At 31.2% G+C, this 14,159-nt stretch overlaps 1 protein-coding gene across 1 annotated transcript in view; it reads left to right on the top strand.

The window, feature by feature from the left end:
• The first annotated feature begins 2,400 nt into the window (after positions 1-2,400).
• Positions 2,401-14,159, top strand: part of LOC144844651 (solute carrier family 4 member 11-like) — a 32,347-nt gene continuing 20,588 nt past the window's right edge. The window contains exons 1-4 of the mRNA XM_078701656.1: positions 2,401-2,501; positions 6,861-7,092; positions 9,894-9,940; positions 11,697-11,904. Coding sequence (XP_078557782.1) covers positions 6,864-7,092; positions 9,894-9,940; positions 11,697-11,904 — 484 coding nt within the window. The 5' untranslated portion in view covers positions 2,401-2,501; positions 6,861-6,863. The remainder of the gene's footprint in view (positions 2,502-6,860; positions 7,093-9,893; positions 9,941-11,696; positions 11,905-14,159) is intronic.

Below are 14,159 nucleotides of genomic sequence, written 5' to 3'. Positions count from 1 at the left end.
TAATTTTTCGATACTAATGACTGTGTTGTTTTTCATTCGTAATTGACCGTGTAAATAATCATAGGCGGCCCTACTATCATTATAGTAGGCCTATTGTAAATAATCACTGTAAATAATCAGAAAAGTCATTTATCATATATTTTGTACCAGTGGTGCTTGAGCCATGGAGGTAAACCTCCATGCTTGAGCCGTATGTAGCAAGGAAACATGTGGGAGTTTTTATATTTTGGCTGATGAATGTACATCATGATAATCGTAGTAGTGATGATAGGCCTTCAAGCAAATACAAATCACGCTCATCCTATATTCTCTATCGCTAATAACAAAATGATTCAACACAGAGATGAAACAAACTGATCATATTTGAAATATGGAATGCCGTCCAATTGTCATGTATGCATGGAATATTTCACAATACCTAAGCACTAAAATATCCAATAATTTGGTGTGGAATGGGCTTCCAATTGCATAAATCATTGGCATACTTTGCTAATTGGTGGCTGAAACTGTAAGTACAACTTAACATTATGCTTAAACATTTCTGCTGCGTTTTTGGCCTATATACACTGTATAAAAAATAAATAAATATTGTGAATGATTCCACCGAACTTACGAGTTAAAATAACTATAGCGAGGCATTTAATGAATAGGCAAACTGCCTTAAAATGTGACATGTTTCGAGAAACTATTCTCATTATCAGAAGAACAGAAAACAAAATAAATATTATAAATCAATTTGTGTATTATATATGCTTCACTAAATTGGTACTTACACTGTATCTTAGACTCATCAATAGTGTAAAACCTTATCGTCATTGTTTGGATGATCCATTAATAAAACACCAGCGCAGTCTACAGAGATAATTTCACCCGTCTTGAAATAACTTTTATTAATAACATTAACATTGTCTTAGTTGAAATTATCTATGGATCATCTATCTGAAATTTCTCGAAGTTGATGGTTAACATTGTCTGTATAATTCTGAGTTTAGTCATTTCTTCAGAAGAAAAAAATTCTCCCTTGCCTCTAGGACGGTAAGGCCCTCTCTCACAGCCTGGGTCCACGATCAGTTACTGCCTCATCATGATGTGTGTTGGAAAGGGGGACGTTCAAATCTGTGGACTCCAAACGCAGAAGCTCGATAGACGATAGCTTTAACTTCTTCACCTGGACCCATGACGTTCTGCCGACTGAGCTAACCGGGCATCTGCTTTATAACCAAGTAAAACTAATACCGTAATCTTCTAATAGTAACCCACACTCTAATAGTAACCACTTCTAATAGTAACCCACCTTATAAGTCAATCTAAGTCAATCAAAATAAAAACCCACTACTCTAATAGTAACCCACGGTGGTTACTATTAGAGTCACAAAATTATTGATTAATTGTTTGACATTACGAAGACTGGTGCAGCCGTATTTTGCATTTTGTACATTACTATTTCAGGTGCCTAACTTAAGATTAGTAATAGTAACCCACTACTCTAATAGTAACCCCCCTTCTAATATAGTAACCCACCCTAAAAAATAAACAACAACGAATTTGGTTAAATGACACCCCTGGCTGGAAATGGTACCCTCGCACGTAAAAACTATGGTAAATAGCACCTCTAGTTGGCCGGAAATGACACTCTAATAATAGCGCGCTCGCAATTGGCAAAACGATCGTAGCCAGCTACTTTTTTCCGCCGGTAAACACATTTGAGTTCAATGCTAACGTCAAGGGCTTCTCCCGAACCATAAAGGCCTGAACAACATCGCTATGAGTATAATTTGGGATGGACCTGTTTATATTGTTCTTTCTATTATTCTAATGTTAATTGTAAAAGTTCCCACCGCCGGCACATCAAAATTTAGTCTTTGCTATGTATAGCTTGTGTCAAAGAACTTATAACACAAGAATCTCCTGTTCTTCAATTTGCATTCAAAACACAGTATCGGAAGTACAGGGTTAAAAGGTCAAACTGGGCGACGCCATTTCACAGCATGGAGAAGCGCCCCCTCCAAACTAGGAAGTCAATTACTCTACCCCCATAGAGTATTAGCAGATCCCCTCTATGGTTTTGACTTTCTAATTTGATGCGGGCGTCCTACTCCTCAGTCAATTACTCGATCCCCCCTAGAGTATTAGCAGATCCCCTCTATGATTTTGACTTTCTAATTTGATGCGGGCGCCCTACTCCATGGCTCACAATGGCGCCACCCATAGCTCTATTCTATCCCACAATGCCTTTCGAAATTGTTACGCGCTTCGGACGAACAGGAGATTCTTGTGTTATAAGTTCTTTGCTTGTGTGTAAAGTTTTATGAATGTAACATTTCGTTGGTGGCGCTAGATGTTTTTTTTAATTGAAAACTCTTTCTACAATTTTCTTTTGTCATTTCATCATCGACGTCGGCGCGGTATTCGTGTACTGTACATCTGTCTGTTGTCAGTCAAGAACAGCCAAGTGCTTATGAAATCAGATAATAGTTGTGGAAGTAGTTAATTTTCTTTAAGTAAGTATAAAACTATAAGATTAAATTGTGATTATTTAATATCCATATTATATGTATTCTACTCCAAATAATTGTCGGCGTACGTAGGAGGCTAGCTAGGCCAAACACACACGGAAACCACAGCTACCGGTGAGCCGGCCAGCAGCTCAGTCAGGCGGTTAACAACATCATTGTGCAACTTCCCGTGCAACAATAAAATACACAAAAATTAAAAAAGGCCGGAGAGTAATTGGGAGAACCGAGTGATAAATATATGATATGTTTATTAAAACAGATTTATTTTTATAGCTTCATGAAGAAAGTTATTTATTAATAATAAAACAAGAAATATTTCCTACAAAAACACTGCTGGACTATAAATTTTATAATTTAATTTGATGCAACAGTTTTTTAATTAGATTAGTGTTCTTCCTTCATTAAATTCTTCTTTTATTGATATTCTTATTTAAAATAAAGAACAATGATATTATCAATCATTTTGGTTTAATAAATGATGTAAACAAATTGACCCTTCTGAATTGGCTGCATGGCGACGAAAGTTAATTTATTTAATAACATATTAATTTATAGGCCTATCAATATTGTTAATATCATTACAAATAATACCACCCACCATAAACCATTTATAATCAACACAATGTAAAATAAAAACAATAAATCCAACCTGTCCATGCTCATTACAATAATAATTTACAATTTTAAAATGCAACAAATTAAATTTTAAACTAAATTCTACTAGCACGTTTCACACCATTTAAAGAATTTGCGTGCACACAGTATGTCAACCTAGACTAACATCAATTTATTTTATGCTTGTACTTTAGCCAAAAACTTCCAGAACCTTGAAAGATTCACAATTCATAGATATACTTATTCAATAATCAGTTAATGTACCTTGTCACATTTCATGAAATGATTGAATAGGCGCATCAAGTACACTTTATGTTTTGATGCCTTTAGGGTTTACCCCAGACAGAAAAACAAATCTATCTACCAAAAAAAAAAGAAGATATTAAATAAAACAATAAAAGTGCTGATTATGGAGAAAAAACTGCCAAGTTTTGATCATGAACCGATATTATTAATTGATTATTACTTTATGCTGTGCAAGTGCAGTTACTGTAAATGCATTCAAAATGTTAAATTGACTGGAAAAAATCTAAATAAGTATTATTCCCAATCCCTAAAGCATGTGAACTATTAAACAGATCACCACATGGATCAAGAAACATATGTGCAGTACCAGTAGCTTATTTTATTTAATTTTTTTTTCTGCATACCATTAAAAATTGTATACTATCCACATTTTTTTAACTGAGAAAAAATAGGAAAAGTAAAATACAAATATTTGATATTGGACACATAATGATGCTGTACTGTTCCGGTTAGCCATTGAAAGTTTTACCACTTTTGACCATTCCATTTGACCATGTTCGTATTACACAAGTGTCTAAAATAATAATAATCAAAAAGGACTTTCCAACTCTTGTATTAGGTTTGTGTACATGACAAGCATACAGGCCGTCATAAGAGTTTGATATTTTTTAATTTTTACAAGAGTTTGATATTTTTTTAAAAGATGTTACAGTGTCTCACATCCACAAATTTTGCGATCGGTTAGATTTAGGAATGAACCAAAATGTCTGGTCAAAATAACCCACACACTTTTACTGGATGTAAGCTTGCTAGATTTACACATTTTCGTTAAAAGAAAAGGATCCTATGATAGAATGTGTGCACGAGAAACTCTTTTTTTTTTAAACTTGCCTTAAAAAAGATATTTATGTGCAACAATACAATAGCATTACTACTTTGCATAACAACTCCCTGGATGCATTAGAGACCTGTAGTTTGCTGTGTTAAGGATCATCAAGACAAGTTGCATAATTTGTTCCGAGAATGGATATTAATTCGGAAGGCTTTAAGCTCTGTCTACACTATCAAACTACAGGTAGTTTGAAAACAAAGTGTGATGTGCCCATATACTGTATGGACATGATGATGTCCTATCACTACCATATTTGGGCACATCACACTTTTTTTGTAAAATTAATTTGATAGTGTAGACAGAGCTTTATACTACAGTAGTCTAAAGTCAAATAAAACTGTGATTTATTTGTTTGCTTGTGAATATTTTTATACACAATGGATGTTTATTTATAACTTTCTAGAAGACAATATTCATTAAATCTCAAGATATTATTCTAACAAAGTACCTACAATTAGTTTTTATTACCTATTTGGCATTTTCTACGCTGATAATTATTCAGTAAAGTACAGCGCCCAACTACCAATGTATACAAAGTTAAGACGGCCTACTGATGGTGTGATATGAATGATAGAGTTTATCGGTTATTTGTTGACAGTAGATTTTCTGTGGGTTGTGAACAAATATTTGTTCACTCTAGAATAGTATCAGTAGTGGTATAAAATGGTTAGCAAAGATTAATATATTTTGTACATAAAATGGTAGGTTGGTTAAGTTTTCATATTATTAATTTTAGTTATATACTGTAAATAACTTTTCTTTTTCCTTTCATTTTAAGCTAACATTTGAGTTAAATTTCTTTTTCACAAAGTGTGCCACTGTTTCAAAACACTTCTAAATACTGTAAATACAGTAGAACCCTTATTAAGTGGACACCCTGAGAACCAACAGTAGTCCCCTGAATAGGGATGACTTAAAGGAGGGGGTTATTTTTGTACAGTATGTAGTTATCCTTATAAAAACCACACACGAACCCTGCCCTAAGTGTTTGTGTTGCTTGTGTGTTCATCAAAAACAAAACTTGAATTTAATCAATAATTTAATTATTCTTTCAACTGACTAATTTTAATACTTTTTTGGAAAAGCCTTCCATACCTGTCATCGCATATAGGAAGGAAATGTTTATTGTTTTTATTTATACAACGCTATAATTACATCCTGGACATTGCAGCCCAGTTATATATAGATATTTTATAGTACTTTATTGTAATGTATTATAAATTGGTTGGAGCATTTTATAAATGCAATTTGGAGAAAGTACAGTAACTCTATTTTGTTTAGAAGATGATCTTGTTGCCAATTTTGTATAAAAGAATACAGTACCTGTATAATTATACATTTTGAAAGAAACCTTTTCTGGGTTAATAAGAATAAGATCATAATATTATATTGTTGGTGATATAAACGATGGTCTTTATATAGTCCTTTCTCTCTCTGATATTTCTAATGATGTAACCTACAGTATTGATATTTCACTCAATTGATTATTGTACTGTAACAGGTTTACTGACCTTGTCTATACAAATGTTGTGATTAAAACTTAAAAAATAACAACAATAGTTAGTAGGTTGAATTGATTTTTCTTGTTTCCTGGTGCTCCCTAAGATTTTGTATCCTAATTCTCGCTATAATACTTTATTTTGCGTTATAACTAATTAATATTTACAGCATAAACTAATAACCCCACTTAGTTTCTGACAGCGGTGCTCAGGCAGAAAAAAATAGTAATAGAAATTTCAAGGAAGTAGGAAATCGCCATGGATTATAAAAATGTTAAATATATTGTAGGTAATGGATTAGATTCTAAAGTTAATAGATTAATTAAGGATTTTAATATCCATGGATTTTACATTAATTGATATGTAAAGGTAATATTGCAATAAGCTATTCTTATTAGATCTTTGAACTTATTTTGTAATCTGAAAAATTACTAGAAATAATACCAATAATAGTTAAATTTTACAATAGAAATCAATTGAAAAATGTAATTGCACTCAATAACGTTCCAAAAGTCTAAATTTGATGTACGGTACAGTAATTCCACAGTAGAGTGTAACTGTAAAGACAATAGAAATTATAATATTACTGATAATACTAAAATAGTGTAGAGGATCGGATAGTACTACTGTATATTATATACTGTAACTCTTAAATTCCCCTTTCCCCTTGCTACTGTACATTTGTAACATCATATCATAGTCAAGTTATAAAAAGGTATTATCACAGTAGGCCCAATGTACTGTAGTACTTATTTAATTTTACATAAAATGCAGTTTGTGACCTTAAATTCCCTCGAAAAAAACGTCTTTAAATGTGTACTGTTAAAATATTGTGATCTGTGGACTGGATACAAATTCCCTATGGCCTTACAATAGTGATTCATTAACACATCATGTACAGTATAAACATTTACCAAAAGTGCCGTTAACATCTCTACAGTATGATCCATATCAACATGTTCAGAATACAAATTAAGTTACTGTAGCAAGCCAAGCTTTAAGTTAGCAAGCCAAGCTTACCTGGATGGAAATGTTTACAAATTGCATTATACCTACTTAATATGAAATTATCATTTAATTGTCAATCCTCAGGCGATGGATAGCAAGGTCTCCAATGGCCTGTCTCCAACAGTCTCATTCAGCTTTGATGAAGTTGAGAAGTTAAACCAAGACGATGATTGCGAAACAACATGTCTACCGATGACCAGTATGGCAACCGAGAAGGACGCCGACACTAATGGTAATACAGGTATTAATGGAACAAGTAATGGAAAACATGGATCCATAGATTTTTCCAGTATCAATTGCCAAATGGATTCAACAGGTAAAAATGTATATAATTATTATTTTATACTTTGACCAGGTATATACAGTAGTCCCATTTTTTGGTGAAAATTGGTGGGAGAAGAGGGTTTACTGTTGATTTGTATCCACATTTTAGCCTAAATTAGAGGTTTGGATTATACTACCATAGCTCTGTCTACACCATCAAACTAGTTTGACAAAAAAAAAGCGTGATGTGCCCAAATATGGTAGTGATGTGCCTAAATATGGTAGTGATGTGCCCAAATATGGTAGTGATGACTTCATCATGTCCATATGGGCACATCACATTTTTTTGTCGCATAAAGTTTGATAGTGTAGACAGAGCGTTAGATTTACACTAACAGTAACAATAGCCATATTTAGCATAAATAGGAGAGGTACCATACCTGTAGTTTATTTGTATTTTATGATGTAAATACTATTTATTACAGTACATACCTGTAATAGTTTTCGTAAACCTTCATAAAACCAATTCTAGGCAAGTTTCCAAAATACAGAAACTAGTAAATATTTATGAACAATCCTTATCAACAAAGTGAAATATTTTATCTGATATACATGATGGTAAATAAATAGCTGAGATATTAAAATCAATCAAATGATATCTTTGTGTGTACATATGACAGTAATTGTTTGTAGTTTTTTAAAAGAAATAATGTTCGCTATACAGCATAGTACCAATTCCATTCACTGTGGCTTAATAATCTATTTTATATTTTATATAAGTCTTCATTTACCAACCCATTTTAAAAATATATTTCATACGCATCCAACAGCGAATAACTCGCCAATTACAGAATGGATAAACTATTTTATAATTATCGTGCATATTATTTAGATTATACTACAGTAAGTCTCATTTGAGGCTTGAGGAGTGGAGTTGAAAGAGTGAGTTGTGAGTTACAACCCTAGCACTAGGTCAAGATTGAACCTTGGAACTAGGTTAGGATTGAACCCTGGACCTTGAGATTGGAAGGCAAGCACCAAGCTACAGTTCCACTATTTTGTTGTATCACAATGAATTGGTCATCTGTCTATGTACAGACCATCTGCTTCAGATTTTGTCATATTCATTGTATCGTGTATGTTCTTTAGATTTTGAATTGATTATTGTTCATAAAAAGTGCATGACCTTTTCACTTTATGTTCCAGTAATTGATTTAATTATGATAGAATAATAATAATAATCAGTCAACCCTCACACTGGTCAAACTTGGGCTGACCCAATATATACAGTCAACTCCCCCAATTTTGGACACCTTTGGACTAACCTATTAAATCTGGTATTCTGAATGTATTAATAGTAATAACAATATTTTGGGACCTTTTGGACCACCTCACAAAAAGTTTGAAGTCTTAATGTTTTTTTTAACTTTTTCAGTGTTAAATTATCATTTTACCCTTGTGGACTGGAAATAATTATTACATGTCACTGTAAAAGTCAATACATCTTAAATGAGTTGCATAATAAAAAAGATTAATTATTAATAACAAAATACTTTTTATTCTTTAGTTACTGTGCCTTCTTTTTGGTTTAGATTAATTAATGACAAAAAATACAGAAACTGAATATAAATAAACTATAATAAACCACACCATGTTGGTTTTCTATTCTATTAAAATTACTCATATTGTTCTCAATTTTGTGGTTTTAATTTCATTGTTTAAGTTAGCATGGTTGAATGAATGGCTAGTTTTAGTTGAGTGAGTAGGCTTAAGATAGTGAAGAAGGTCTCTTCTCAAAAACTGATGTTGAAATCTGCTTTCAATCTTGTATTTAAAGAACATTGAAAAATGGTTTCACTGGAGTACAGTTTTATTCTTATGACAATTATTTTAAAAGATTTCATTTTCATCTGTCGATAATCCAGTCGCTACCAGAAGGTATTGCAATCAATTTTAATAAAAAAAAAAAGTAGTCAAATTGTCTGTAAGTGTCAGGCAATGTTTTTGGCTAAATTCAAAAATATTAATTTGTCTTTTTAAAGTGAAATCATCTTTTTTGTGGAAGGAAATGAATAGTGAATACCTATATTTAAAACTTCAAAATGCCCTATCTGATTTTATTAATCTTCATTTTTCATGTTTTTGGGGGACAATAATTCTTTAAAACACTTACAATACAAGTTACAACATCCGTCATAATATTTAAACAATGGATAGAGATTTGCTTTCTGTCTGTGTTTGAATAATGAATTTATTTACCTAATAATAATACTTGTTAATGGCTGTTATAAATCACATAGATGGACAGGTAATTGCTTAATTATGTTGTTGATACTTAGTAGGTGGTATTGACTATTTTCACATTATTATTATGTCACAAATATTGATTTTCTTTTTGTAATTCTGAATAATATACAGTACTTCTTTGCTTTATGATGCAGCGTGACGGTAAACAAAACTAGAAAATTAGCAATTTTCTTGATTTACAGATTATTTTTACAGTTCTGCTTTGAACATATTGAAAAAATCAATTTGTGATCAATACTGTAAAAGATAAAATTGTTATTAGAAATTAGAAATAAATGATTAAGTTTTATACATTTCAATTCAAATTTTAGTCCAAAAACACAATTTAATTTCTTCAATTCTGAACATTATTGTTTGTGTTGGTACTGTTATTAAGTGTATTTATATACTAATTGCATGCTACAGTACTGTATGACATACTGTATATGTTGTATTACTGTTACTGTGTAGTTGTTTACATATACAGTACTGTGCTGATCACATTATTATTGTCTTACTGTACTGTATGTTTTATGATCATTCTGATGGTTATTTTTTTATTTTCAGACAATGACGACGCTGAAGAGGTCACATTAATGTACTCTCAACATGATGTAAGTCGTTATTTTCAGTACATCGTTTATATTTTAAATTCATAATTGGAGTAAGATTAATTTTAAAATCTCAGAATATTGTCAACATAGTACTTAGAACGAAACAATAAGACAGAATAGTGAAGTTGTGACTTGGTGGTTATGATGCTTGGCTACCAATCCAAGGGTCCTCGGTTCAAGTCCTGTCATATGTTTTTTTTCTAAGGACAAATTACAACTCCACTCCCAAAGACTAATAAGACTTTGTTTATGTAGAGCATCTTGTGTTGTACTGTATATGTTTGTTTTGTGAACGGGACTGCCACCTTTAAGAAGTATAGTGAATGAATACGCTTATGGTTATCCTTGGCAATTTTCTTAAATATAGAAAAAAAATAAAGAAATAAAAAAAAAACCATTTTACTTTTCTCATTAAAGTGATTTTAATTTTATTTAGTTTCATATGGTGGTTATTAAAATGATTACCAACTAGTATTAAATCATTTGTTTTTAATCTCAAAAGACAAATTGTCAACAAAACAAAACGACACAAAACAATTTTATTTTATCATTAAGTAGTTTTCATTGTCTTTGCTTCCATTAATTTCAACTAATGATTGTTAAAATTATTAATTACCAACTGAATCTTCTGTTTTTTTTTTCAAATCGTCTTTTTCGTGAGAACTCTGTAATACTGTAGAGGTTGTTTACTTTTTGAACATGAACAAGCACATTTTATATTACAGTAATTAAAGTGGCTTTCTAGCTCTTCGATAAATGCTCTTTAGATGCAAGTAATGCTATTATAATATATGATAGGTTACTGAACTTGAAAACTCGTCTGAACCAATGTTACGATGATTTCCTACGGCTGTCATCAGCGTATTATTACCTTGCCTATCTCTAAATTGTTAATAGAAACAAGTATGTATTTGAAAAGTAGCAGTTGAATATAAAATGATTGGCTGAATGATTAGCTCATCAAAAATTAAATACGCAAAGTTACATAAAATTAAAAGCATGTACAGTTGATATGGGAATAATATGAACAATCGTCAAACTTCATTTTTTAAAAACCAATATATAAAATGAATTGACTGAAAATCTGTTTGATTACTCATACCATAAGTTTACAGTATTTGTTTATTTATTCCTGTCAGTGAAACATAAAAAGGGAGAAAAATTGTCTAAGACAACTATCGCCAAAGGGTGTGTCTTTTCAACTCCAATATATTTTTACCAAATATCTAGATTACTGTATAGACCTAAACCAGTTAAACTAAACTATTTAAAAAAAAATCATTTTCACGTATATTCACACAAACAGAGTTACAAAAAAAAATGATAATTGTGCGAGAGAATGGTCCCATTCAAGGGCGTAGTTGACGGATTAGCTCCATTGCCTGATAGTGAACTCAACTTAAATGTATCTTCTCTTTCGAGAGGGAAAGGGCTATTGTTGGTTTATCCAGGTACTGTAAGCAACATACAGTAGTCTTCCAACACCAAAACTTTATATATTTTGAAAATGATTGTGCTTGTTTTAAATCAGGCCTTTTTAAAATTGTAGGTGTGCTACAAATTGCACCCCTCAATACATTCAGGGGTGCTATAGGTGTGCCGTTTTGGTGTGTAGAAGTTTACCAAATTTAAGTGTGTTGTAAATCACACTCCTCAAGGGCAGTTTAGGAGTGTGTTAGGTGAGTGATCGCACTCGCTCACCTCAAAGGAAAAGGCCTGCTAAATTACAATATTTTACTTATTTAATGTTTTATAGCGCTTGTCGATGAAAGATTTTCACAGTGAGGTACGAGCAGCACAGGACATTGAGTCGTTTGCTAAGCAAGCCACCTTGATGCTTGACATGACCGAGACCAGTATGGAAGCTATTTTTGTCAAACTACTCAAGAAAATGTTGAACGGCCGTGAAGGTACAGATGATATTGTTAAGGAGGCAAAGTCGACATTATTTACACAGGATTCAGGTTGGTTTTTTTTTGTTCATCTTTTTTTTCATTAAATATAAAGGTTTTATTTAGTATCATCCTCAGAATCAGACGATTTGCAGAACAGGGACTATACAACCCCATGGCACAGTGTCGTGTCTATGTTGATCATCACACTGAGAGATGATCCCCTACTACTTGAAAACTAACATGCATACTGTATGTTCACAAGATCAACAGCTTTACAACCCATCTAAAGGACGAGGCAATCTATGAATAATTTTTTATGAATTTCTAAATTTGTTTGTTCGAACTTGTCAACAAAACAAATTTCCTTCTTGAACCAATAAATATTATGTTTTTTATAATTATGATATAAACTAAACTAAAAAAAAACAGTTTATCCAAATAAATTCCAAATTACATTTACATAATGTTTATAATGTTACAACATATATTTACTTTAGACTTGCACAATTTCAGGCACCTAGTTAAAATACATAAGAGAAACTTAAAACCATGTGACTGTATCATGTGACCACTGTGTTGCTGGTATCAACATTTATGGCTTCCTACATAAAACATAATGTGCATATTTAAAATATGTCTATCATATAAAAGCACATTAAAATGTCGTCTTATTATTAAACGTATATACATGCAGAGAATACATTTTATCAGCGAGGCAAAGTTTATTGTGGACCAAAAGTCAATCAAATATAACAAAATATTTGTTGAGTATTAATTATTGTTATGATATTAAACATGTCCAGTCCTGTCAACACAATCAAAACAGGAAAATTTGACATAAAACTATAGTTATACATCTTTACAATGTATATTAAAAATTCATTCTTCTCATCCTGTTAATATTAAATAGTGATTTATTAATTATTAAATAAATATAACATTCCTCTTTATCCTGCATACTGTACATTTTATGTCCACAAGATCAACAGCTTTATGACCTACTGTATCTGAAGGGCAAGGAGATAAATACCTTTTTATGCATTTCTAATTGTTTGTTTTTAGCAAAACATATTTCCTTTTTAGACCAATAAAATATATTACTAATACATTGCGTTGATATAATTTTTCTTCTCATCCTGTATAAATAGTAATTACTGTAATTATTAAAAAATAAATATAACATTCCTGTTATCATCACTGTTTAATCATCAGCTATGTGGTTTTTAGTTTTGTTCTTACCAAATCATACTTTGTGTCTTCTGTATGTATTGTATATTTAATGTGGGAAAGGGGGAAAACACTTACCCAGATTCTACAATGGGTTCGTGAATACACTCAAACCCATCTTATATCTCTTTCACATAGCAATACTCTAGAATATACACACACCAGACGCAGGCCACACAAATGGCAGGTGTTGACGCTAGGCAATGTGGTAAACATGCCCAGAAACAAATATGGATCTAGTGCAAACTATAGCAATTATTTTTGTTGATAACAGAATTCATTATCATTAAAACTAATTTTAGCAAAGTAATGACTTTGAAACACATTTACAATAATTAAAAGTGAGTGAGTTTAAATAAATTTTGTTAATGATGGTGCAATAACATCTTATTATTAAATTTGCAATTTATATTACTAATTACATTGATTACACGCAATAATTATTATTGATATGAAATTATAACTAATTTAATGATTAATTGTAAGATAAAATGATTTTGAATTGTTATGACCGTACATGGATTATCTGTATTTTTCATAACATGATGAAATACATTATAAACTGATTTCTATTTTGATATAATTTTAATTATACAAAGTAAGCTTGACTAATACTAAGTGATTTGAAAGTAAAATTACAAAATCGAAAAAAAAAATATGAAGGTCACTTCCCAAGTTATATGATGTAGAATTGTTAGTATGTCAAGATTGTTTATCATTATCTTTATGGTTTAAAACACATTTTAATGTTATACAGTATTGCTTCTAAATTTGTAAAATAAAGTATTTTTCCCCTTTTCAAACAAAACTTATTATAATTGTTTCCTTTTCAGTCTATAAGTGTAATATTTTTCTCTTTTCAGTCTATGAATTATGGCCTTTACCTTTTTCAGTCCTTTAATTATAATCCTTTCTCATTTTTTCAGTCCTTAAATTATAATCCTTTTCCCCTTTTTCAGTCCATAAATTATAATCCATTCCCATTTTTCAGTCAATAAATTGTAATCTTGTTTCCCTTTCCAGTCCATAAATTATATCCTTCTCTCTTTTCAATCCATAAAGTATTATCTTTTCTCCCTTTTCAGTCGAACAATTAG

This window comes from Antedon bifida, chromosome 6 (assembly GCF_963402885.1).
Source record: "Antedon bifida chromosome 6, ecAntBifi1.1, whole genome shotgun sequence".
In the NCBI taxonomy this organism is placed as follows: Eukaryota; Metazoa; Echinodermata; class Crinoidea; order Comatulida; family Antedonidae; genus Antedon; species Antedon bifida.
The sequence above is the reverse complement of the archived record's forward strand: the minus strand, read 5'-3'. Positions and strand labels throughout refer to the sequence as shown.